Below are 26935 nucleotides of genomic sequence, written 5' to 3' on the forward strand. Positions count from 1 at the left end.
CTGGCAACTTATAATTGTTGGGAAATCTGGCCAGGCGCGGTGGCTCATGCCTGTGATCCCACCACTTTGAGAGGCCAAGGCGGGCGGATCACCTGAGGTCAGGAGTTCGAAACAAGCCTGGCCAACGTGGCAAAACCCCGTCTCTACTAAAAATACAAAAATTAGCTGGGTGTGGTGGCGCACGCCTGTAATCCCAGCTACTCAGGAGGCTGAGGCAGGAGAATTGCTTGAACCCAGGAGGCGGAGGTTGCAGTGAGCTGAGATCACGCCACTGCACTCCAGCCTGGGCAACAGAGCAAGACTCTGTCTCAAAAAAAAAAAAAAAAAAAAAAAAAAAGTTGAGAAATCTGTATGAAAAACTGGATTTCTTGGAAATGAGGTAATCTAGCAACACTGGTCATTCCTCCATGACAGTGTAATTGATTGCTGGGTTGAGTAGGAGTTGGCATGCTCTTTCCACAATTGGTCTCATTTCACCGGGATACTTGAAGGCAAATGTCAGGCGCCATTTGTCATTGCACTTTGGCTGAGGTTTGTGTGTGTGTGTGTAGAGAAATATTTTTCTGACTGTAACCCTTGTCAGAAGGTCTTGCTGGTTTCTGGAGGTATTTTCGTTTGCAGCCACTGAGATAGGAACATACCAAGGTGGAATTCCAGTGTACCTCCTCATCCCCAGGGGAACAGGGAGAGTCAGATTCCGTTATTTCTCTGCAGCCCTGTGCTGCCTTTCTTGGTCCTTTTCTGCCCCACAGTACATAGTTAGAGACGCTGGTCTTTGCTGCCTCAGCCAAAGGAAGGCCACTGGCAAAATGCAAACAAAGGAAGCTGAACGTGTGTGTGGTGAGGTGTTTTCCTCTTTGATTCTGCTGCTTTGGCAGTTGTTTCTCTTGAAGTGTCCTGGATGAATATCACTATCAGTAAAATTTTATTTATTTTTATTATCAAGAGATGAAAGAGCATTCTGATTATTGATCATCTTGCAAAGTTATTCTAACAGTAATGAATTTAACAGTTTTTAGACTATTCATGATTATGTTGAAACTAAGTAACAGTTTTTAGCAGCACTGATTTTTTTAAAACTAAATCAAGGATAAAATGACCATTGTATTTTATTCCAGATTATGTACAAGATAATTGAAATGTCTGCCATAAAGACTGGAGTCTTCAATACACTGATAAGTTACTGCTGTCAGTCTTGGATAGTGTCTGCTTCAAATGTGTCCCAAGGATCTTTATCAAGTGCTAAAAATTATAGCGAACTTATCCTTGAGGCTTGTATATTTGGAACTGTGTTTAGGCGTGATCAAAGGTAAAAGATGCTATTATTTCAACTGGTCATAACTTGTATTAAGTGCCTACTTGGGTATAGAATTATGTCTTTGTTTTGAGGCTTTCAATTAAAAGAATATAAATTATTAGTTAACTTTAACCTTGGGGATTTAATTTTTTTTCTATTTAAAACCTGTTGTTCTTTATCAAATGTTTTTTATGGAAAGACTTGTTCAGGATGTACAGACCTTCATAGAAAACCTTGGACATGACTGTGCGGCAAATATTGTTATGGAAAAGTAAGTATGGTAGATTTTCTCTGTCTTCACATAAATGAGATATTAAAAATTTAACATCATATGACATTCTGTATTTGCTAAATTTAATAAGTGACATCTAATATATTAATAAGATGGGATGAACCTTCAAAAGTATGTTAGAAATTATAGTCCCTTGCTAATATATTGTCTTTACATCTTTCAGTATTCACTAGAATTTGATAAAATTTTAAAAGTTTTTAGTGCAGACTCCAGCATAAACAAGGAAATGACTATGGAGAGCTTAAAGCCCCTGTCTTTCTTTTGCGGGGATGGGATGATCATCAGCACAGACACTTTATTCTCCAGTCCTTTTTTTGGCAGTAAAGTTTAATATGAAATTAAAATTCACCATTTAACAAGTTGGTATGTTACACACAAAAATAGAATTACTCTTGGAACAGACTCTAAAGTTTTTGGTTTTTTAAAAACTCTATTGAGGTATGATTGACATGTAAAAAGCTGTACATAGTTAATATGTACAACTTGATGAGTGTGGGGATAGGCCCTAAAGTTTTGATTTCTGGGATAAAACTATTTTTATCTAACCACTGAATTAATTTTTTTGGAGCTTGTCAAATAGCTTTTTTTCAAGTTTTATTTTTTCACATGGCTTTCAAAAATGTGTATGTGTGTTTATAGAGATGATTAAAATAGCATTGTATCATTCACTCTCATTTTAGAGTTTAGGACATCAAATGATTATAATATTTAGTTATCATAAAGTATTTATTATTCTGAAAGCCCTAACTATGTTTTAAATCATCTGTCACTCCTCATTAAATATGTACATTTTTTTCATTGTTTTTAGTTATTTTTTCTTGGCTGGCTTAGTGTGGCAATAAAAGTCAATTTTTCTAGTTGGTGGTTGCCAAATAATTTGATTTTGATTTCTACTAGACAGTTACTTTGTTGTTAAATTAAAATATTTATTCACATTATAACAATTATAATGGAATGTGAACATACTGACGATTTCACTTAATTTATCTTTCCACATTTGGCTACTGAAAATGCCGGGTGTTGAGAGCACACAGTGCTTCCTGAGTTTGCCCCTCAGTTGGAGAATGTGCACCGATAGTGCATGGTAGAGACAGGCCATTGACGTGTTTGATGTGTATTCATGCCCCTGAGTGAATGGAGGTATCTGTGGTCCTCTTTCAGGGACAGGCTCATGAGCTGTGATCTGTTTTGTCCACAGATACGGTATTATTGAACTAGGTTCAGCAGCGTGTGCATTGATTCTCCAGAAATCTGAATGAATTTGTGCTCATTCATACTTTCTGTATAGACCCTCCTTGTAATATATTCATTTGTTATCTTCTGTTATCTATTCTAAATTAAAAAGTATTGTCATTAAGTATGGACCTATTTAATTTTAGAAAACTTTGAGAGGTTTTGATCATGTAATGATATTTGAAACTAATATTTGATGTTATTTTTCTGTTTTCAAAATGTATTAACATAATGTATCATTTAATTTTTTTAGTACTAAGAGAGAAGACCATTATGTGAGAATTTGTGCTATCAAATTCCTGTGTTTATTAGATGGCTCCAATATGTCCCACAAGTTGTTTATGGAGGATCTTGCAATCAAGCTATTAGATAAAGTAAGTGTATTTTACTTTAAATTATCTTTGTTTTTAACAGTCAGAGGTCAACATTTGCTCTTTATGTTGCTAGAATATGTACTTCTAAATATCTTTTGTCAGGAGAAAACACAAAGTTTATGTTCTGTATTTTTAATTCAGTCTTGATTAGGGCTGGTCACACTGTAGCTCACGCCTGTAATCCTAGCACTTTGGGAGGCTGAGGCAGCAGAATTGTTTGAGGCCAGGAGTTTGCGACCAGCTGGGGCAACATAGTGAGACCTTGTCTCTACAAAAAGAAAAAAAGAAAAAAAATCTTGGTTAGTAATTGTCCAACTCAAGTTTGGTTTTAGAGAACAATAATGGTAATGTTTTTCCTGTACCATCTGTACTTCACTCTGTATTTTCCAGTGCCAGTCAAACCTGGTTATGTTTTTTGTTTGTTCGTTTGTTTTTTCTTTTTTTGAGACAGTCTTTCTCTGTCGCCCACGCTGGAGTGCAATGGCATGATCTCGGATCTCGGCTCACTGCAACCTCCGCCTCCCCGGTTCAAGTGATTCTCCTGCCTCAGCCACCCAAGTAGCTGGGATTATAGGCACCCACCACTATGCCCAGTGAATTTTTTTTTTTTTGAGATGGAGTTTTGCTCTTGTTGCCCAGGCTGGAGTGCAAAGGCGCGATCTTGGCTCATTGCAACCTCTGCCTCCTGGATTCAAGCGATTCTCCTGTCTCAGCCTCCCGAGTAGCTGGGATTACAGACATGCGCCACCATGCCCGGCTAATTTTGTATTTTTAGTAGAGACAGGGTTTCTCCATGTTGGTCAGGCTGGTCTCGAACTCCCGACCTCAGATGATCCACCCTCCTTGGCCTCCCAAAGTGCTGGGATTACAGGCATGAGCCACTGCGCCTGGCCTAATTTTTGTATTTTTAGTAGAGACAGGGTTTCACCATGTTGGCCAGGATGGTCTCGAACTCCTGGCCTCAGGTGATCCTCTTGCCTTGGCCTCCCAAAGTGCTGGGATTAGAGGTGTGAGCTACTGTGCTTGGCCCCAGTTATGTTTAGAGTGCTATATTCGTATATTGCTTTCTGTAAGAAATGGAATGAAAAAGTAAAAACTGAGAAAATGGCATCAAATGTTAGGAATTGATTGCTGTGATTTGAGAGCCCATGAAAGATTACCCCAGGATTTGCTTCCATTGTAATATATTGTTATTTCTAGATCTGGGTGTGTGATGTTTGTCTAAGATTGATGAAAATTCCTTATTTATTCAGATAAAAACAATCCAGTTAGGTTGTTTTTGAGCCTGCTAAATCATTTCTAAATGAACACTCTAGTGTCTGAAGAACAGGTTTAATAAATCTGGGGACAAGTTAGATAGGAAGGGGTAGAGTTGAGCATGGTGCTCTGTTCCCCATGTAATGTTTAAATGACAGATACAGTTACCTGGCATTTAAAGCCGAGGTCAGCGGAGTGCCTGGTCTGCTTTCTGACCTTGGTGTGGATGTATGGATGACTACAGAACTCATGGAAGTCCATCTGCTAAAACAGCAGTATTCATCATACTCTTATTTTCTGAAGGTAGCAGGTCAGCTTTATTATATAAAACCTTGGAAATATTTTTTATGCAACAATTCCCTCTCTGTAGTGTTGGAGTCAAGGAAGATGGCCCAGAGGAAATAGTATGTTATTGATTTTCTAGAAGATGAGTAGAGTTTAAAGTGATGGGAGCTGGAGACGGGTATTCTATCAGAACAAAAATACATGTTATAATATATATTTCGCTATTTAGATAAGGGGTCAGGGCTAGACATGGTGGCTTACGCCTGTAATCCTTGCACTTTGGGAGGCCAAGGCAGGAGGATTGCTTGAGGTCAGTAGTTTGAAACCAGCCTGGGCAACACAGTGAGTGAGACTATGTCTCTAAAAAAAAAAAAAAAAATTTGAGAAAAAAGAGAGAGGGGTCAGGAGGGTCTAATCAGGTGACATTTGGGCTGAGCTCTGGATGAATTAAGGAGGACACCTGGAGAGGATGCTGTCCGGAGACCAAGCGAGGAAAGGAGGTGCTGTGGAGGACAAGGAGGTTGCAGGCCGGCCATTAGATTCAGCTGTCTCGGTCACCTCGACAAAGGCGTTTTGTGGTGGGATGAGAATCTAAGTAGAAACAGTTCAGAAGAAAATGGGAGTTTAGCGAGTGGAGACAGTGAGTATAGAGTCTCTTAGGAGTTTGCCCTAGAAAAGGGGGAATAAAAGGGGTCGTTCCTGGAGAGTCGAACCTGGAGTTAAAGAAGGGGCTTTTTAAAGATGGGAGATAATTAGAGCGTGTTTGTATGTAGAGAGGGAAAAATGACAGGGAGAGGCCGGCAATAATCACATAGGCAAAATACTAGCCACTTGTACCCACTGGGATGGCTATCAAGAAAACAAACTAAAAATAATGAGCATTGGTGAGGATGTAGCAAAATTGGAACCCTCATGCATCACTAATGGGAATACAGAACGGTGCAGCTGCTTTGGAAAACGGACTTGAAAAAGCAAAATGCTTGTCTAGAGCAGTAATTCTTAAAGTGTGGTCTCTGGATCAGCAACATCAGCATCCCTGGGAACTTGTTAGAAATGCATATTCCTAGGCCCTGTCCCCAGTCTACTGAATCAGAAGCTCTGGGGGTGGTGCCCAGCACTCTGTTTTAATGAGCCCTTGTGATTCTGGAGCTGATACAGTTTAAGAACTGTTGGTCTAGCAATAATGAAGGCCCAGATACAGCTGGAATACATATTTTTAAATGTTTAATTTTTGTGAGTCTATAGTAGGTGTATATATTTATGGGGTATATGAGATATTTTGATATAGGCATACCATGTGTAATAATTACATCAGGTAAATGAGATATCTGTCACCTCAAGCATTTATCCTTTATGTTACAAACAATCCAGTTATACTGTTAGTTATTTTAAAATGTACAATAACTTACTGTAGACTGTAGCCACCCTGTTGTACTATCAAATACTAGATCTTATTCATTCTAAATATATTTTTATACTCATTAGCCATCCCCACACCCTCCCCCTACCACCACTACCCCTCCCAGCCTCTGTGGCAACCATCATTCTGTTTTCTGTCTCCATGAGTTCAATCGTTTTATTTTTTAGCTCCCACAAGTAAGTGAAAACATGCAAAGTTTGTCTTTTTGTGCCTGGCTTATTTCACCGAACATAATGACCTCCAGTTCCATCCATGTTGTTGCAGATGACAGGATCTCATTCTTTTTTATGGCTGAATAGTACTCCATTGTGTGGAATACATATTTTTAATGAAGTCATTTGTGGCTGGTGATTTTTACTTTCTTCAGTAGTACCTGGCCATGAGTTAAACAGACTAGTAGAGAAAAGATATTCTGAGTAAAGGAGCACACTGAGTGGAACAAGTAGAAAGACAGAAGAAGATTCTGAGCTGAAAGGGAATTTTAGAATTCTCAACTTCCAGTTGAGGGTGGTGACTTGGTGAGGTCCTAAGGGCAGCTTTCTTGACATGAAGATGCTTCTCCTGAATGCATGAATGATCCACCCTACTGATTCCATTTTTAGCTGCATTGAGGTTGAGCAGTATGTGAAACCTAAACACACCTATATCAGAAGAAAATTTCTTAAGAGAAATTATATGGAGATTATGAGATTTTAAACATCATTGGGAGTCATTAAAATCTGTATTAATCTAGCTATCGTCATGAAACTTTATGTACACTAAAATGCAGAGAACTAGATTATGGAAGAAGAAAGGTCAGAGAAGTTATGAAGTAGATGAGGATCATCTGCATTATGTGAAAATGGTTTTGGAGGTGGTGAATGACTTCACCTTTAAGACATTTGAGAATGTTGACATACTCTTCAGTGCCATCTTGCTTTATGGCCAAAGCACTAATAGTTACGGTGATAAAAGCAAACCTTGCAGCTGGCTGAATTTAGGCGGCACAAGCCATGAAAAGCCAGGGAGAGCTCTCTGTTACTAGGAAAGGCTCAGTGCCACCATTTTTTTGTGTCTAGAGACACGTCATGCGTAGAGATGCCTTGCACTGTCCATGTACTGGGGTGGCTTCTGTCTTAGTGGTGTTTGCATCAGACTGTAGATACCAGTATTCCAAATGTGAATATGACACGGGGGCACAAGGTGAGAAGTGCCTGTGAGGTACATGGTAATATGTGGCCATGTATGTCCTGTATCTCAATCTCTTTTCGCCCCTGGAACCCATAGCTCCCAGTTTTTTGGCCCCCTTCTAATTTTAAAAACACTTAGCCAGGCGCCATGGCTCATGCCTGTAATCCTAGCACTTTGGGAGGCTGAGGCGGGTGGAACACCTGAGGTCAGGAGCTCGAGGCCAGCCTGGCCAACATGGTGAAACCCCATCTCTACTAAAAATACAGAAGTTAGCCGGGTGTGTTGGCATGCGCCTGTAATCCCAGCTACTCGGGAGGCTGAGGCAGGAGAATTGCTGGAACTCGGGAGGTGGAGGTTGCAGTGAGCTGAGATCACGCCACTGCACTCCAGCCTGGGCAACAGAGTGAGACTCCATCTCAAACAAACAAACAAACAAACAAAAAACATATTAGTTAAAAGCAACTAAGTTCAGTGTTTGAAGTGTTTTGTTTAAAAAATTTTTTATTTTTCTTAATCACTCAGCCCAAAATGTCAATGTTTGAAATATTTTAAGGTGCCATTCTTTTTCTCGTCCTCCTAACTGCTTTTTGGGGGAACAAAAAGCCCTTGTGCCTAATTTAAGCCTCTTACATTTCAAGTTGTCATTGATTTTTTCATTAATCACAAATTCAATAGATAATTTAATATCGACTCCCTCCCTTCTCCTTTCCAGGATGAATTAGTGTCCAAGTCCAAAAAACGCTACTATGTGAATTCTCTACAACACAGAGTGAAAAACCGAGTGTGGCAGACTCTGCTGGTACTTTTCCCTAGACTTGATCAGGTATCATATTTTTATTATATTTGTACCTTTGAAGCATATGATTTCATGACTGAACTATTTTGCAGAAACTATCATATACTGTTTTAAAATTGAAAAAGATAATGTTTAAAATTTATTCTGCAGTTCTTAAAATTGAAGTCATTCAAAAGTTTTTATTAACAAAGAGAATACCAAGGCAAGTAGGTATTGTAGAAATAAGTTAGAAGTGGGTTTACATGACCCCATTTAATATTTTTTCCCTTCAGTATTTTAATGTGACATTTTAACTGTTTAAAGTCTGATTTGCCATTTGATTAGAAAATGCAAATACTTAACTCCCAATTTTCTGTAGCTACTTTATTTTGGAGTGTTACACTGTTTTGGATTATCTGTACTGTAGAAACCAGGCAAATTGTATCATTTAGGATGGGAATATTGTTTCACATGGTGGATTTCCTTGCCCTTGACTTCATGAATAGTGTGACCATATAAACCAGCTTAAGGAAAGACCAAGTATCTTACAACAAAGTATCTTCATCCAAAGTTACCTTTTCTCTTCCCTGAGGAGGCAAGAAACAGTTGAATGGACCATCTGATTTTTCTAACCATCTTTGCTTAATATTCCTGTTGAGAAAATAGATCATCATTATGAGAAAGTGATGGTATATAACTCATGCAATTTTTAAAAACATTTTTCAATGCAAAAAACATCCTTCAGACATTAAAATTTCCTACTGTCCTGCCTACCTTCTTTTAAATGTGAGAGAATTAAAAAATATATATACTAGCCTCTTTCTTTACAATCTTATGAAGTCTTATATCTGTGAGAGAGAAATATTTCAGTAACAGTGTAAGTTTATAAGTATATTAAAATAAAACTATTTGGAATAATTTAAGAGGAAATAGCTTAAAGAATTGCTTCTGGGGAGTAGTTTTGATGGATGTTGGGGTGGGGGAGGTTGCTATTTTTCATCATAGGTCTTTTAGTATTATTTGATTTAAAGTATGTCATTAAACATAAGGATGCATTTAAAAAGGAAACATTTTAGACATGCTCAACTAGATTACTGAAAGCATTTTTTTCTTAGAATGGAGAGGGTCTCCTAGAGAGAAGGGTAATGTTGGAGAGGGTGGGGAAATGTCTGAGCAGGCACACCTGCAAGGAAAAGGAAAGCTAGCAGTCTGTTATGGAGCTCAGAGTTGTAAACTGTTATATCTTATGGTTTTGTTTAACCCTCATAATAGTCTTCCAAGGTAGGCCATACATATTCTCATTTTGCACTAAGAGCACTGCAGTTGAGAGAGGTTAGGTGTCCTGCCTGAGAGGTTGCACAGCTAGTGGCAAATGATAGAGGCGGAATTCAAAATGAAGCCTAACTACAAAATGTATGCTCCACTTTATGACACTATCTCAGGGCTTAAAATGAGCCCTTCTGCTCTTTTTCTACTAAGTAGAAATTCTTGTAAGGTAGATTTTTCTTCTTTAAAATAAAGAAATGTACATAATACATATTACTTTTATATGCTTATATAAGTAGATATTGTTTTTCACCTGCTACTTAGATAGGTTCCGTCCCCCGATAGAAATACAGTTTTGAAGAGGGAAAGATGAATTTGGAGCTCAAGGTCTTAGCCAGAGAACAGTGCGGTAGTTGTGGGGCAACACAGACCATGAGGGCAGGAGGACGACGAGCCTGAACAGAGGGCTCAGTGGCCCGAGACCTGCCCCTCTGGGATGCTGTTTCCCGCCTGCTGACTTCAGTCTCTGTACCATCCCTTGTTACAAGGTTTAAGCCCTGGCATCTTGGCAGATCTTGATTTGAACCTGAATTCTTCCACTTGCTAGGTATGTGACTTTGGGAAGGTTATTCAGCTTTTCTGAGTCTTTTCCTTTCCCTGTAAAAATACAGGTGATGAATAACCTTCCTTATAGATAGAACTGATGTCCAGGTAAATTATAAAGTACTGAATGAAGGTACTTCATCATTATATTTTAATCAGTAGTTTTTAGAGTCCTTGCTTGGAGAGCTGTAGATCCAGTAAATTACTTACGATAAAAACTTTAAGCTATTTTATTTTAAATGGAGACTATTTTTAAATTAAAATGAATAACTGTAACTGTTTAATTGTGAACTTTTTTTCTCAGAATTTCTTGAATGGAATTATTGACAGGATTTTCCAGGCTGGTTTCACCAACAATCAAGCATCCATAAAATATTTTATAGAATGGATTATTATATTGATTCTTCATAAATTCCCTCAGTTTCTTCCAAAGTTCTGGGATTGTTTTTCTTATGTAAGTAAAGAATATTTTTTATATATTTTTAAGCTAAGACATGATTTTGACAATGCTGGGAGATTTGTTTCACTTAAATAGTTGTTTTTGACTCTCAGTTGCCTTAATGTATTGACATCATAAGTTATGTTTTGCAAGATCTGAATTAATTCAGAAGACAGAAATCCCTGGCATTCATTTTGAATATTTCATAGTTTTTGAGAGCTGTTCTGTTCAACAAAATAAAGATGGAAAAGGCGTTTGTCATTAAGAAGTAAGGGAAATAGGTGCATTCTATATTCTTATTTACCAAGCAATGTCTTTGTGTGATCTTAGGAACATGAACGATGAGGGATTTATTGCATTCCTTAAAATTAAAAAAAGGTTTTGGGAGATTTGAAACATAATGTAGAAAGAATAGAAGTAATATCAATTCATTTCCTTTCTTGTTTCGTCTGTACCCTCACACACTCCCCTAATCGCTTTCCAACTTTTCTCGTATATTGAAAATCATTTTTAAGGAATTGATACTAAAATTAGTGATAAGAGTTTATCATTGCTGGCTTCCTGACAAAGAGCAAATTGTTTCCAAGAATCAGTTCTAAATCTTGAATTCTTTCTTTTGGTTCCCAAATTCACCTTTCCCTTTCATAATAGATGATCTTGTCTTCTACTTTATGTGAAAATGGAGGTGACTTCCTCAAAATATCTCTTTCTCCATTTCTTCCTATTTCAGGAAAGATATCCTTATTCTTTTTTTTTCACATCTATCCCCTGTGACCTGTTTGTGTCTCCTTAGGGACCTCACCGAATTCTTCACGCTTGTTCTGTTGACTTTTCCTCCACCCAGCTATCATCCAGTGTCTTCCTTTCTTTACAGTTAAACTTCAATGTGTGATCTTTGCCTTCCTCAAATCACTACGGTCCACTCTATTTTCAACAGTGATACATCAAGGATTTCATCTGAGCTGCAGACAGACTTTCTCTTTTACTCCATGCTCCCCACTTTAATTTCACGCCTTCCCGTTGATGGTAGCTTTCTCCACAGCTGATCCTCACACTGCGGTCAACTTCATAATTCCCTTCCTGTTGTGCTGATAACTTCTCTATTTCCTTCACGTGCTTGCTTCTCTCTCCCAACCCTTATGCTTGGTTTTATCTGAAGAGTCGCTGGTTAGCCTGTCTGCTTCTGTTTCTGCACTTCCTTAGCATAGTAAAGCCCATCTCGGCCAGTCCCTGCTTCTCCAGCCACCCGCAGGGCCTTTCCATAATCACTTCAAACTTCACCCTGTGTTAAACTAAACTGGTAATAGCATCTGGCCCTGAAATTGGCTCCCCTTTCTGATGTCTTTCATTCTCCCAGTCTCCTAGCTTAAAACCTGGGTGTCACCATAAGCAGCAGAAACAGCAGCCTCACCATAATCCTCAAAGATAGGTTGGAGTTTTTACCCTTATGAAGAAAACAACGATTAAGTCAGTCGTCACACCACTAAGAAATGACAATGCTTTGGCCAGGCGTGGTGGCTCATGCCTGTAATCCCAACACTTTTAGAGACTGAGGTGGGAGAATTACTTGAGGTCAGGAGTTTGAGACCAGCCTGACCAACATGTGGTCCCAGGTACTTGGGAGGCTGAGGTAGGAGAATAGCTTGAACCCAGGGAGGCAGAGGTTGCAATGAGCCGAGATCGCGCCACTTGCACTACAGATGGCATCAAAGTGAGACTCCATCTCAAAATTTTCACCTCTTCCCAGGCTCCTCTGGCTCATCTTCATGTTCCTATAATGAAGAAACAGATTCTGTTATTTTCCTTGAATTGCTTTTTAGATCCATAGCTTTATTAACGTAGTTTGTTCATGTCAACTCTCAAATGGGTTAGTGCTGCCCCAGGAATTCTCACAAAGGGCAGGTTGGTTCTGGTGTACCCCCAAAACTTCTGGTGCTCCCATCCACAGTAGTGCCAGTTGTTACTTTTATTTGCTTAGCTCAGCCTCTCACTTGTCATTAGACCTTGTATATTCTCTTCAAATCTGATTTTACCTGTGGACATTAGTCAGAGTTTTTGATGTAGGCAAAGGAAGGTTTTGCTGATGGAATCAAAACGGGATTCAAAAAAGCTAGTGGGGAAGAAGGGAGTAGTAGGTAGCTTACAGAACGCCGGGAAGGCTACAGAATCAGACCTGGAAAATTGGCAGGAACAGGGGAGGCTCAGTGGCTTCCAGAAGTGCAGCCACAGGCAGGCCAGAGAGAGCTGGTTCACTGGGGACATTACCCCACTGGACACACAGTGCCTTCAGCAGGGCTTTGCTGTAGCCAGCTGTATACCTGCTGTCTCTGCTGCCTGCAGTGGAGGAGGGTTTTCTGTGAGCTCTGCTCCTCTTAAGTTTTAAGTTCTCAATTTAGAAATCATAACTGGGGTCTTTGGAACCAGGTCAGGTGCCTTCTTGTTAGTGGCAAGGAGGCTGGGAAGATGAATACCTGGCATTTTTCAGTGTCCCCCAACACTCATAAGATGGAAGAATTCCCTAAACTTGGAAGGGGATTCAGGATAGATATCAAAGAAAAGGGCAGTTGTCCACTACACCCTTTTCCTCCTTTATTCAAAGCAAATTACCTTAACCTTTATTTTTTAGGGAAAATAACAGTTGCCACTTAGGAATACGTATATCTTCTCTAGAGCAATCAGACAAATCTGCCTATGTCAGTATCCATCTGAGATTTCTTCCTTTTACCATAAAGGAGTAGAATCTTCTCCAGTGCCAGAGTAATTCTTCCACTGGGTCTTTGGCCCTCTTCCCTCCTGTCTTCTCAGACATTTGTTGCTATCAGCCTGTCTTCTATCCTCAGTCTCTCCTTAGCCAAATGGTCCCATTGGCTTTTCAGCAGGCTCGAGTTGCATCCATTTTCTGTGGATATTTACACCGGATGTTTTCTCGTCCCTCTCCTATAATCACCCTTGCTCTCTACTATTTCATCGTCAGACTTCCTGAAAGAGGTGCCTGTGTTCCAGAGGTTTAGTTTTTTTTAAATTTACTAATTTTATTTATTTTTTTGAGATGGAGTCTCGCTCTGTCGCCCAGGCTGGAGTGCAGTGGTGCGATCTCAGCTCACTGCAACCTCTGCCTCCCGGCTTTAAGCAATTCTCTTGCCTCAGCCTCCTGAGTAGCTGGGACTACAGGTGTGCACCACCATGCCCAGCTAATTTTTGTATTTTTAGTAGAGATGGGGTTTTACCATGTTGGCCAGGCTGGTCTTGAACTCCTGACCTCAGGTGATCTGCCTGCTTCGGCCTCCCAAAGTGCTGGGATTACAGGCATGAGCCACCGCGCCCAGCCTTATTTTTTCACATCCTTCCCAACCCACTCTTGAATCCATGGTAGACCAGCTTCCAGTTCAGTCACTTCTCAGAAGACACTGTTGCAGGAGTCAAGAGTGACTGACTGACGAGTCGGTGGTCAGCCTTCGTCTTCTTCTGTCAGCCACATGCATGCTGCTGACCATTTTCTTATTCTTGGTTCTAGTGACACACACTTTTCTGGTTCCTCCTGCCCTCTTTTCTGTGTCCTTTCCAGGCTTTTCCTTCCCTGCCCACCTCTTAAACGGTGGTGCTTCTCTAGGGCTAGGTTTTTTTTTTTATTATTATTTTCTTATTTTTGTAGTCAGTCTTATCTGTGTTGTGGATTCACATATTACCTGATGTGAATGACTTACTCATTAGTATTTGTATGCCACACATCTTCCCCTGACTCTAGATCAGGGGTTGGCAGGCTACAGCCAAATTTGGCCTGGCAGAGTTATATTGGAACACAGCCATGCCCATGCATTTTCATATTGTCTGTGGCTGTGTTTGTGCTAACATGGCAGAGTTGAACAGTTGCAACAGAGACTGTGTGGCCCGCAAAGCTGTGTTTTTATGTATTGCTTGGCCCTTTACAGAACAAGTTTTCTGACCCTTGCTGTAGACGTTTTCCTTGTAGATGATTTTCCCTTAGACTAAATCGCCTAAAACGTAGATGTGTAATACTGAGTGCCTTATTTTTTGCCTCAAACTTGATCTTCTTCCTACTGTAGTGAATACCACCACTATCTATACAGTTGCACAAACCAGAAACCTTGACACTTTCCATGCTCTGTATCTGATTTGTGACCAGGTCCTGATCTTTCTGCCTGAATATTTCTGAGTTCTCTCTCATCTGTCTCTGCCATTGTATCTCAGTTGATGCTACTGTCATCCTTGCAGTGGTTCCCTCACTGGGCTGCCTACATCCACTCTTGGCTCTGTTTCCATCTGCTCTCCACCCTGAAGCCCAGGCAGGGTTTCCATGGTGAGAATTTCAACAGGTGACCCCACCTGCTGAAGACAGTGTCTTACGTCGTCTCAGGATGAAGACTATGCTCCTTGGAGTGTCCCGTAAGGCTTGCGTGATCTTAGGCCTCTTTGCTCTCTAGTCTCTCTGTGTGGTCCATTCTCAATTCACTACACCAGGCACACTGATTGTCTGTTTTCCGTTGCTAGAACTCTCCAAAGCTTAATGGTGTAAACAATGTGTTTTGTTTTGTTTTGTTTTTGAAACGGAGTTTCGTTCTTGTCACCCAAGCTAGAGTGCAATGGCACAATCTTGGCTCACTGCAACCTCTGCCTCCCGGGTTCAAGCGATTCTCCTGCTTCAGCCTCCTGAGTAGCCGGGATTACAGGTGCATGCCACCACACCCGGCTAAATAATTTTTGTATTTTTAGTATAGATGGGGTTTCGCCATGTTGCCTCGGCCTCCCAAAGTGCTGGGATTACAGGCGTGAGCCACTGCCTTTTTTTCATGATGTGTGTGTTGTCTGGGCCTGGCTGGGCAGTTTGCTCCTTGTGGTGTCTGCTGGGGCTGGGACTTCCAAATGGCTCCTTCGCTCACATATTTGTCACCTCAGCTGCAATGGCAGGAGCAGCTCTGGTGGCTGGGCATCGCTCCCACTCCGTGTCTCCAGCAGGGTAGCGGGACCTCTTTATATTCAGTTCTCCAAGAATGAGCATTCCAGCGGGTTGGGGGTCGAGGGGGCGCGGGCGGGTCATGTCCTGACGTGCAAGTGCTCATCCAACCTCTGGATGCATCAGGCTTGCTAATGTTCACCAGCCAAAGCAAATCACATGACCATCCCTGCTGGGGTGGAAGGGGCCTACATCGGGCATGTGTAGGGAGGGTTGGTTGACCGGAGGTCACCCGAGATAACTGAGTACCACACTGACCTTTTCAGTCTTTCCTGCTTATCACCAGTCCTTTTGGTTTCAGGCTATTGCACATGTTGTGCCCTTTACACAAAATGGTCTTCTTTCTTCTCTTTATCTAGATAACTCTCTCTCCCTTCACATCTCAGTTCACGTGTCTTCTTTATTTGTTTTTGAAACAGTCTTGCTCTGTCACCTGGCGATTATAGATCACTGCAGCCTTGAACAACTGGGCTCAAATGATCCTCCCGCCTCAGCCCCCTAGGTAGCTGGGACTACAAGCACCTGCCACCACGCCTGGCCAATTTTTTTTTTTTAATTTTTATAGAGATGAGGTCTTGTTATGTTGCCTGGGCTGGTCATGAGCCACTGCACCTGGCCCATATTGTCTTTTTTTTTTTTTTTTTTTTTTTTTTTTGAGACGGAGTCTGTCTCTGTCACCCAGGCTGGAGTGCAGTGGTGTGATCTCGGCTCACTGCAACCTCCATCTCCTGGGTTCAAGTGATTCTCCTGCCTCAGCCTCCCAGGTAACTGGGATTACAGGCACCCACCGCCATGCCCAGCTAATTTTTGTATTTTTAGTAGAGACATGGTTTTACCATACTGGCCAGGCTGGTATCGAACTCCTGACATTGTGATCTACCTGCCTCGGCCTCCCAAAGTGCTGGGATTACACGCATGAGCCACAGCGCCCGGGCCCATATTGTCATTCTTAAAGGAAGTTACCTCCCCGAGTATTTAGATCCCCTTATTTTAGGTTTTCATAGCACATAAATAGTACTGCTTACAGTTAGAATTTTAATCTGATTTGATTTTTATCTTCTGCAGTAGATTTTTAAGTTACAGGAACTTGTTTCTATAGTAACTGTCATGTAAAAGACATTCAGTAACTGTTAATTAAATAAAGGAATTAAATAATCATCTGATTTGCCTCTTGGATTGGTTTCCAAACTGGTCTACCTGCTTATATGCTCTTTTCTTTCCAATCTGTCTGGCATTTATCAGTTTATTATCACTAAAATAATGTATTATTCCAAAACCACTATGATTATAGAATAATAATAGTTTCAGATTCCAGTTGAACAGTCTTTTTAAAAAATTTTCCCTAAGATAGCTGATTAAGTCTTCTATAGGTTTTCCGCTATAGCTTTGTAAAGCCTCTACAATATGATTCCATTTAACTTTTGAGCCTTATCTCCATCACTCCCTGCCAAACTGGCTTTGTCTCCTCTTGCTGCCTTTCTCTTAAGTTTGCCTCTGTGTCTTTGTTCTTATTCACTTATCTCTTCTCTAACCTTCCTGCTCCTTCTCCAGGCCAGTCCTTCCCATCCTGAAGGCCTCGCCTCTCCTGAAGTGAGCATGCCCTTGGCTCTGCCACGTATAATCAACCCTTGGTATCCATGGGGGATTGGTTCCAGGCCCCCCACAGATGCCAAAACCTGAGGATGCTCAAGTCCTTTATTTAAAATGGCATAGTAGTTGCACGTAACTGACGTGTATCCTCCCATATACTTTAATAATCTTAGATTACTTATAATGTCTAGTACAATGTACATGCTATGTAAATCTCTGTTATACAGTTTTAAATTTTATTTTCATTACTTTTTAATTGCGTTGTGTTTTTTAAATTTTTTATTTCTTTAAATATTTTTCATCCACGGTTGGTTGAACTCATAGATGCAGAACTCGTGCATACAGAGGGCACACTGTACTTTATTTTATTTTATTTTATTTTTGAGACAGGGTCTTACTCTGTTGCCCATGCTGAAGTGCAGTGGCACGATCTCAGCTAACTGCAACCTCTGCCTCCTGGGTTCAGGCAATTATTCCACCTCAGCCTCCGCAGTAGCTGGGACTACAGGTGCGTGCTACCACGCCCAGCGAATTTTTGTATTTTTTGGTAGAGACAGTTTCACCATGTTGGCCAAGCTGATCTCAAACCCCTGGCCTCAAATGATCCACCCACCTCAGCCTCCCAAAGTGTTGGGATTATAGGCGTGAGCCACTGTGCCCCGCTGTACTTAGAGTTGAGTTATTCGGTACTTCATGTGACCTCCTGATTTTTGTGTGCACTAGCATTTGGCTCTAGGAAATTATTTCCTTTGCTTTCCGTCCTGTGCCTGCTGCCGGAGCCCCCTTCCCACCCAGACCCTGGGCTGTTCCAGGGAAGAGGCCGCCTCCCATCCTGGGCCCTCATAGAGTCCAGCCTGGCACTTACACATGCATGGCTCACAGTAAGCTTTGAATGAATATTTGTTTGTCTGATTATTTTTTCAGGGTGAAGAAAATCTTAAAACAAGCATTTGTACATTTTTAGCAGTTTTATCACATTTGGACATTATTACTCAAAATATTCCAGAAAAGGTGAGTTTAAGTTGTTTGTAAGAATTTAAACTTGACTATAGAAAAGAATTGTGTGTATTTGTACCAATTTTTTATATGTAGAGCATTCCTGTGATTTTTGCAATTTTTCCCTTTCCTTTCCACTGCCCTGCTAATGTGCACATGTGTTAGACACAAATACCCAGTAAATGGGAATTACCCATTTACATGCAAACGCACTGAGGTGTGCTTGAGTACATACCAAATTTATAGACAAATTACTGAGTAAGTTTTTGTTGATACTTGTATAAAATTAATAATTATTTATAATTCTTAGGATTAGGATTACTTAGGATTCTTTAAACAGGACTTCCCTTACCTTCTTTGACTGAATGGTAGTTATTTAACAAATGCTCGTGCAAAGAAACTTAGGGCCAGACTATTAAAAGCTGTTGGGTAATTGAAGGTGATATAAAATGACTATCATCATTTGGAGTGTGCAGTACAGTTACTTCATGTTTCTCAGGTTTAGAACAATTTCCCCAGTAAGTTCTCACACAGATAAGCAGAAATCATAACTAATTTTGGTTAATCACTGTGGCAACTGTTGAAGAATTTAGGAGAACCTGCCAGTAAGATTTGGAATAAGATTCTATATTATTGCATCCACAGAAAAGAATGTACTGATATACTATAAACTCTAGGAGAAAACTTAATTGAAATAGTGTTATTAAGTGTTGAAAGTGCCATAAAAATATAAGGGAAAATAAGCTTTCCTAGAATTTTTCAGTGTTCTAGTTTTTAAACAGTGATATGATTTTTATTAACCTATTTCATCCATTCTAAGACAGGCCTTTCTCCACACTGCATTTTAACCTCTAAAATCATGGTAACACTTTTAAATTGATGGTGTCTTCCAGTATGTATCAGCCAGATGGCAGTGTGTTACAGTTCCAGGAAAACTCATTCACATCTTCCCTAAGATCAAGAAGGCTCTGACATCAGATAAGATCAAATGTTGTCTTTCTGTTTTAAATATGTGCAGGAAAGAGATTTGCTTACAATCTATTGAGAAAGCTAAAACAGAGCAGACGTTGTCCTGTTGCAGGGTAGATGAATAGCCTAAGAATAGTTTAGACAAATTCTGAAAATGAATTTACCTTAGAAGATGTTCATGTTAGATCTGGTAAAAATAACATGTTATTTTTCCGTCAAGCCCTTTTTGTACTTGCTGTTTATTACATATTTTAGATTTATTTTTTATTTTCGAAACATCCAAAAAGGAACGCTAATTAGTAGAATGGAATAATTTCCATTTCAACACCTTAGGAAAAAAAAAAACTGACTTGACATACCTAAGAAAAGGCCAAACTGATTTACTTTGTCAGTCTCTTCATTTCTGATACGTAAAGTCCATTGTTACCTAGATAAATATAGGGTTGATTTCTTGGAAGCAGTCACTTAAGACTTTCCATTTTCTTCAGAGCGTCTTACTTAACCTGCATATGGGATCTGTACTGAGCAATTAGAGATTCAAAACAATTGTCACACACGACAGAGGTTGTAACCGCCCAATAGGTTCACCTTTTCTGCCGCCTACACAGAGCTGATTTATTAAGACAGGAATTGCAATAGAGAAAGAGTACACAGAGCTGCTTGTGCAGGAGACTGGAGTCATTATTACTCAAATAGATCTCCCTGAGCATTCGGGGATCAGAGTTTTTAAGGATAATTTGGTGGGAGGGGGAAGGCCAGTGAGTCAAGGGTGTTGATTGGTTGGGTCGGAGATGAAATCATAGGGAATTGAGGTGTCCTTTTGTGCTCAGTCAGTTCCAGGGTGGGGGCCACGAGATCAGATGAGCCAGTTAATCGATGTGGGTGGTGCTAGCTGATCCATCGAGTGCAGGTCTGCAAAATATCTCAAGCACTGACATAGGAGCAGTTTAGGGAGGGTCAGAATCTTGTAGCTTCCAGCTACATGACTTCTAAACCATAATTTCTAATCTTGAGGCTAATTTGTTAGTCCTACAAAGGAAATCTAGTCCCCAGACAAGAAGGGGGTTTGTCTTGGGAAAGGGCTGTTATCATCTTTGTTTTAAACTATAAGCTAAACTAAGTTCCTCCCAAAGTTTGTTGAGCCTACACCCAGGAATGAACAAGGACAGCTTGCAGGTTAGAAGCAAGATGGAGTTGGTTAGGTCAGATTTCTTTCCCCACCTCAGTTACAATTTTGCAAAGGCGATATCAGAATCAGAGCACCGAGTGTTCCTATAAAAGGAAAAAAAAAACCTTTCTTAATTATGCTCATAGTTGTGTATTGTACTGTCAGCTTGCTCATTGTATAAAATGAGCAGACATGAGAATTCACGAGCAGAGCTTTTTACACTGATACGTATGAAAGCATCATTTACGTCCTGAAAGCCCCAGCCGAGCGATCGCTGGCAGCACCAACATTTTTGAGTGTGGGCTCCATAGGAAGCACTGTTTTCTCTATTGAGAATTATAGTGGGTTTTTTTCATTTACGAGTAATGTATACCTAGCTCCAAGATCTTGGTTGCTAACACCATTCTCCAATAAAACGAACCAGGGATCGCTGGAGAAATAGCTGGTTCTAAAACTAGGGCAGAAAGTATACAAGATGAGCCTGGAGCATCTTGTGGAGTCAGAAAGCAAGGCAGAGCTTTATACATACACACAGTGATGTGAGATGGGCATGCAGAGGGAAGGTGTTCCCAGTGGCTAAAGCTGAAACAGTGTGAGCAACAAAATAAAGTAGTATTGGATCACAACCCAAAGAATAAAATAAGTATCCTTGAGCCCACACCAATATAAATAAATGATTGAATCAATAAATGAGTCCAGGCACGGTGGCTCATGCCTGCAATCCCGCACTTTGGGAGGCCAAGGCAGGCAGATCACGTGAGGTCAGGAGTTCGAGACCAGCCTGGCCAACATGGTGAAACCCTGTCTCTACTAAAAATACAAAAATTAGCCAGGCATGGTGGCTCATGCCTATAATCCCAGCTACTTGGGAGGCGAGGCAGGAGAATCGCTTGAACCCGGGAGGCAGAAATTGCAATGAGCCGAGATCGCGCTACTGCACTCCGGCCTGGGCGACAGAGCAAGACTCCGTTTAAAAAAAAAAAAAAAAGGGATGGACAAGACAAATCTCTTGTAAAAAAAATTACAAGTAATTTTTATAGAAGCTCTGCCCTGAGGGAGGGGGAGCGTGACTTCTCACTCCTCCAGTGTGGGCTGCACAAGTGACTTCCTTCCAAATGGGATCGTTATAACAAAAGACTATAACAAGGGCTATGGGAGTTATAAGACAGGAATTGTGGACAAAAACCAGTGTATATCATAACATCACACCTTGTAATGTTGACAGTACAGTCACTGACCTTTGATAAATGTTGATGACATGTTGAGTAAAGGAATGAGAGAAAGAGGATTGTTTATATCTGTTTTTATCCTTCTCAGAGAAACTTTGGGTAACTGAAGTGTTTGATCAGCCATGCTGATGCCTTTGGTAAACTATTGTGTGAATATGGTTGTTTTGAATTGGTCAGTAGAAACTGGGCTGCCAGGTGCAACCGGTAAGCATTTCCACGCGAGCCTTAGGGGAGAAGTGCAGTTGGTGGGAGCATCAAAATAGCTTCTGATATTTCGTTAAAAGTTTGGGTCCATCTGGTTCCTTCAGTAGTATATGTCACTTCCTTTGACCTTCAGTGTCCATTGAACCATGTGATTTTAGAAAGCAAGGGATTGCTTGAAATCTCTGGGCTGTGAAGACTAAAGTTCACAGGAAAAGACTAGAAGGAAATTTAAACAGTTTTATTATTTTCCCCCTCACTTCTTAATTTTCCTGCCACTACTCAGTACTGTGTGGGTCCAGGATCACCATTAGGGAAGACGGAGTAGCTCAGAAATCAGTAGCAAGGAGGACAGCACTTTGTGTGGTATCTTGCTCTAGGAGCATTTTCAAGCCATCAGAAGTGGGACTCTTGAAGACTATTTCTGACTTTTTCAGCACAAATTAAGATAATAAGTGATGGAGGCTCCATTTGAAAAACACTGTGGTTGCATAATGGCTAGCATAAAACGTACTTTTTTCAAGTTAACTCAAGTACTAGAGTATGGGGGTGGGGGGAAATGTACCGCAGCGTTAATGAAAACTAGAGCTGAGAGAATGTGTTTTCCTTGAGTAAATTGCAAATGCCAGTGCGCCGCATTTGTCCAGGAGGGAAGAATGAGGGGCCCTGGTAGCAAAGCTAGTGGAAGAAGTTTTACTAGGAGCAGTTGTATCATTCGTGTACTTTTTTTGTGTCATACAAGTGAGAGTAAAATGGTCCGTGTCTGTGTTTTGAGGAATTTTTTGCCTTTCTTTTCAGAAACTAATTCTGAAGCAAGCCCTTATTGTTGTGCTGCAGTGGTGTTTCAATCACAATTTTAGTGTTCGACTGTATGCTTTAGTTGCTCTTAAGAAACTCTGGACTGTGTGTAAAGTGTTAAGTGTTGAAGAATTTGATGCCCTGACTCCTGTGATTGAATCCAGCCTCCATCAAGTGGAAAGCATGCACGGAGCAGGGTAAGGAACCCTCGTCGCCCTCGTCACCCTTATCGCCCTCACTCTCCTCCAGCAGGGCCCACAGGGAGGGGGCGGTGCCCATGCCGCGTCAGCTTCTCCTTCCATATCCTCCTGCTGCCGTCCTGGAGCATCGAGGGCTCGGACTGGGCCAGGCGTAAGCAGCTCACTTTGGGGTGTAGTTAATTACAGTTCATTGTCAGCTCCACCTTGACCTCTTATTGCCCTTTTATCCTCAATCCTTTATTGTACAAATAATCTTTTACATACTTGTACATGTTTTTCTTCAGTATAGCTAAATGTCATCCTCTGTTGTTTGAGAACTGCTTAGAAGTGGCACGACCTGACTTTAAAGACATACTCTTAATCTCTCAGCTCTACTAGTTATAGCTAAAGGCTTTTTTCTTTTCTAAGAGAACTCTCCTATTCCGCAGACAAAATCATACATGGAAGCTCAGTATCAAGCAAGTGACGTAGATGGGGTGAGGGAGCGGTGCAGGACCCAGTGTCTGTGAAGCCCCCACGGTGGTTCCCATGTCTGCCTCTCTTTCCCCGCACCTCTCAGGGTGCAGAAGCAGGCTGCAGTGTCATAAGCATCTCCAGGTCTCTGCGCTTGTTTCCTCATCTCTGAGGTGGTGCTGTTTTGCCTTTTTATTATTATCATAGATTATTGCCATCCAAGAATTCTGGATTTTTTTTTTTAATTTTAGAGACACAGGTAATATCAACCAACATAAAAGATTTTTCATCTTAAAAGCTGAAAAAGCACCCACTAATTTATATACACAAATGTTTAAGTGTTGGAAGCAGCATAATAGGCAAATGAAATAGCATTTGGAAATAGCATTCTAACATGTAGAAGTCTTGGCCGTGACCATTAAGTTATTTGTACATGGTACAAATAAGACTGAGTCATTGTGTAGCTTCATATGGGGCTGGGGCGAGGGTACCTCCCTGGCCACAATGTAGCTTTCTACCTCCCTTCACTTTTGATGCATTTGTTGAAAAGAGGCATTTGGGCATTAAGTGGGTAAGGGAGGTTTTAGGGGCTTGGGAGAAAGATATTTGATAAATACAAATAAATACTAAAATGGAGAAAAGAGAAAAGTGAATAGCATGAGATAAAACAGGGGAATAGCAGGAGAGAAAGAGAGTTAGCTGTCGGGAGATGGGTTCCAGAGGGGGGACAGAGAGCAGAGATGGGAATGGATTCCTGGTACATCGTGCACAGTTCTGTGTACTGGAGAATGACCTCCCTGTGCCTGGCCCAGCAAAGGCTGGTCATCAAAATTAGTCATTCAGTGTAGCATTGCCAGGGACCCCTAAAATTCCAACTGTCCTCTGAAAACTAAAAATCTTGATCTTTTCAAGGGACCTTAAATGTCTTATTTCTCCTTGGTGTATGGTGTATTTCCTATTATTTGGTGAACACATGGCTGAGTTTACATGTGTAGATTTGAACATTAATATTTCTCAGGATCGCATTTGCATTATCGTGCAATAATCCAAACTCAAGCTACCAAAGTTGCTCCTAATCATATTTTATTATGTAATTTAATGAACTTACGTGCTACTTGGTTTGATGGTTAGAGATAGGTAACCAGGGGACAGCGGGTATAGTTACCGCATAGACTTTCAGCCCTTCCTTAATGGAAGGGAGTTTGAGGGAATTGCCATAATTTAACATGCAGATAGGCATTTGTCAGCTTGTAGTTTTCTCTATGATTAGATGGTGAGTGATTATTTGGTATTGAGACATTTTGATCCTGGTTGTTGATCTTATTCTAAGTTTCTTGGTAGCTGTGTTTTGATTTCTAAAAGCAATTGGCTTCACTCATATTTTTTATTAAGCAATAAAACGCGCTTTAAAAAAATAACTTAAAAAATCTCAGTACCAGGTAGGAGATATAGCCAATCAAAATAAGGCATCCGGCTGGGTGCAGTGGCTCACGCCTGTAATCCCAGCACTTTGGGAGGCCAAGGCAGGCGGATCGCCTGAGGTCAGGAGTTCGAGACCAGCCTGGCCAACATGGTGAAACCCTGTCTGTCTCTACTAAAAATACAAAAATTAGCTGGGCATGGTGGCAGGCGCCTGTAATCTCAGCTACTCAGGAGGCTGAGGCGGGAGAATCTCTTGAACCTGGGAGGTGGAGGTTGCAGTGAGCTGAGATCGCGCCACTGCACTCCAGCCTCGGCAACAGAGCAAGACTCTGTCTCAAAAATAAATAAACAAATAAATAAGGCACCCTGGGCATTAAGCCACCTCTATTCTGTGATTGCATACCTCCTTGGGATTGGCTTGTGACAGGCACAAGGCCAGGTGCTGGGGGTTAGCCAGGTAGATGAGCCTCTTTCTTCATGTGACTCACAGTCAAATGGGAATAGACATCAAGTAATCAGAGCAATTTTTAGAAGTTTTAAAATAAATCACAGAAAAGTAAATGTGGTGATGAGGAAATACAGACTATTCAGTCTGGGTGGTTTAGGGAAAGCCTTTCTAAGTAACATGATGTTTACATTAAAATCTAAAGCATGACTAGGAGCTAGGTCAATGAAGACTGAAGGAAAGAGATTTCTGTGCAGAAGACGCTGTGTTTGGGAACGGCCAGCCCCACTTGATTTGCCCAGAGCTTTAACTAAAGCAAGCTTGGTCTGGCTGAGGGAGGCAACAGAGTAGTCACAAGATGGAGGGAGCCAGGGCCGGGCTTGGGTTGATGTTGAGTGAATTGGGAAGCCAGCAAAAAGTGAAACTTGAGAATGACATCATCCAGTTTTCTTTTGCATTAAAGTGTGAAGAGCAGATCGGAGGTGAGCAAGACAGAGTGGGAGGAAAACTGTGATTTAGATTAGTATGAGATTATTAGAGGGACAGAGAAATGGACAGGCTTTGAGGTAAGGTAAATAAGAGCCTAAAGTACTTACTGGATTTATCAAGAACCATTCGATAGCATAATTAGGGGATTGAAACCAAATTAAAATAGGTACAAGAGGGGGCCAGGTGCAGTGGCTCTCGCCTGTAATCCCAGCACTTTGGGAGGCCGAGGTGAGTGGATTGCTTGAGCCCAGGAGTTCAAGATCAGCCTGGGCAACATGGCAAAACCCTGTTCTCTATAAAAATAATAATAAAAAAAAAGTTAGCAGGGTATGGTGGCATGCACCTGTAGTCCCAGCACCTCGGGAGGCTGAGGTGAGAGAATCACCTGAGCCCAAGAAGTTGAGGCTGCAGTGAGCGGAGATTGCACCACTGCATTCCAGCCTGGCAACCGAGTGAGACCCTGTCTCAAAAAAAAAAAAAAAAAAAAAAAAAAAGTCCAAATGCGGATAGGATGATACATTAACATATATTACATCAGAGTGGTAGGTTTATTGGTGTCTATAATTTTCTTTACCTGAATATTTGAAATATTTAAAATATTTCATGTCTTTAACTTTTCAAAAAATGGGTGATAAGGAGGGTGAGACACAGTCAACTGATTTAGAAAATTCTCTCAAAAAATAGTATATTAGAAAGTTCAAAAGCTGATGGTGGAGGTGCTGTCAAAAGAGGGCTTCTGTTTCATTTTTGGTAACAGTAGTTGTTTTTAAGTGATATTCATAGGAAGTTGAACAGTGCAGAAAGGCATCAAATAAAAACAAGACAGTCTCCTTCCTCCTCCTACCAAAGGTGAAACTCCAGTAAACTTGCTTTTCTTTTTATTATTATTATTATTATTATACTTTAAGTTTTAGGGTACATGTGCACAATGTGCAGGTTAGTTACATATGTATACATGTGCCATGCTGGTGTGCTGCACCCGTTAACTCGCCATTTAGCATTAGGTATATCTCCTAATGCTATCCCACCACCCTAACAGTCCCCAGAGTGTGATGTTCCCCTTCCTGGGTCCATGTGGTCTCATTGTTCAATTCCCATCTATGAGTGAGAACATGCGGTGTTTGGTTTTTTGTCCTTGCGATAGTTTACTGAGAATGATGATTTCCAATTTCATCCATGTCCTACAAAGGACATGAACTCATCATTTTTTATGGCTGCATAGTATTCCATGGTGTATATGTGCCACATTTTCTTAATCCAGTCTATCATTGTTGGACATTTGGGGTGGTTCCAAGTCTTTGCTATTGTGAATAGTGCCGCAATAAACATACGTGTGCATGTGTCTTTATAGCAGCATGATTTATAGTCCTTTGGGTATATACCCAGTAATGGGATGGCTGGGTCAAATGGTATTTCTAGTTCTAGATCCCTGAGGAATCGCCACACTGACTTCCACAATGGTTGAACTAGTTTACAGTCCCACCAACAGTGTAAAAGTGTTCCTATTTCTCCACATCCTCTCCAGCACCTGTTGTTTCCTGACTTTTTAATGATCGCCATTCTAACTGGTGTGAGATGGTATCTCATTGTGG

At 40.8% G+C, this 26935-nt stretch overlaps 1 protein-coding gene across 6 annotated transcripts in view; it reads left to right on the forward strand.

Moving 5' to 3' along the window:
- Positions 1–26935, forward strand: part of TARBP1 (TAR (HIV-1) RNA binding protein 1) — a 90686-nt gene that overhangs the window by 52907 nt on the left and 10844 nt on the right. For 5 of the 6 annotated variants that reach the window (XR_010127563.1, XR_010127564.1, XM_054482589.2 and 2 more), the window contains 7 exons: positions 1119–1309; positions 1497–1568; positions 3076–3196; positions 8041–8151; positions 10277–10426; positions 17898–17984; positions 22335–22531. Coding sequence is in view for 4 of the 6 variants with exons in the window: in XM_054482589.2 (XP_054338564.1) it covers positions 1119–1309; positions 1497–1568; positions 3076–3196; positions 8041–8151; positions 10277–10426; positions 17898–17984; positions 22335–22531 (929 nt within the window). In the remaining 2 variants the exon portion in view is untranslated. The remainder of the gene's footprint in view (positions 1–1118; positions 1310–1496; positions 1569–3075; positions 3197–8040; positions 8152–10276; positions 10427–17897; positions 17985–22334; positions 22532–26935) is intronic. The other variant, XM_063671009.1, reaches the window with a different exon arrangement.

The sequence above is a fragment of the Pongo pygmaeus genome, chromosome 1 (genome assembly GCF_028885625.2).
Source record: "Pongo pygmaeus isolate AG05252 chromosome 1, NHGRI_mPonPyg2-v2.0_pri, whole genome shotgun sequence".
In the NCBI taxonomy this organism is placed as follows: domain Eukaryota; kingdom Metazoa; phylum Chordata; class Mammalia; order Primates; family Hominidae; genus Pongo; species Pongo pygmaeus.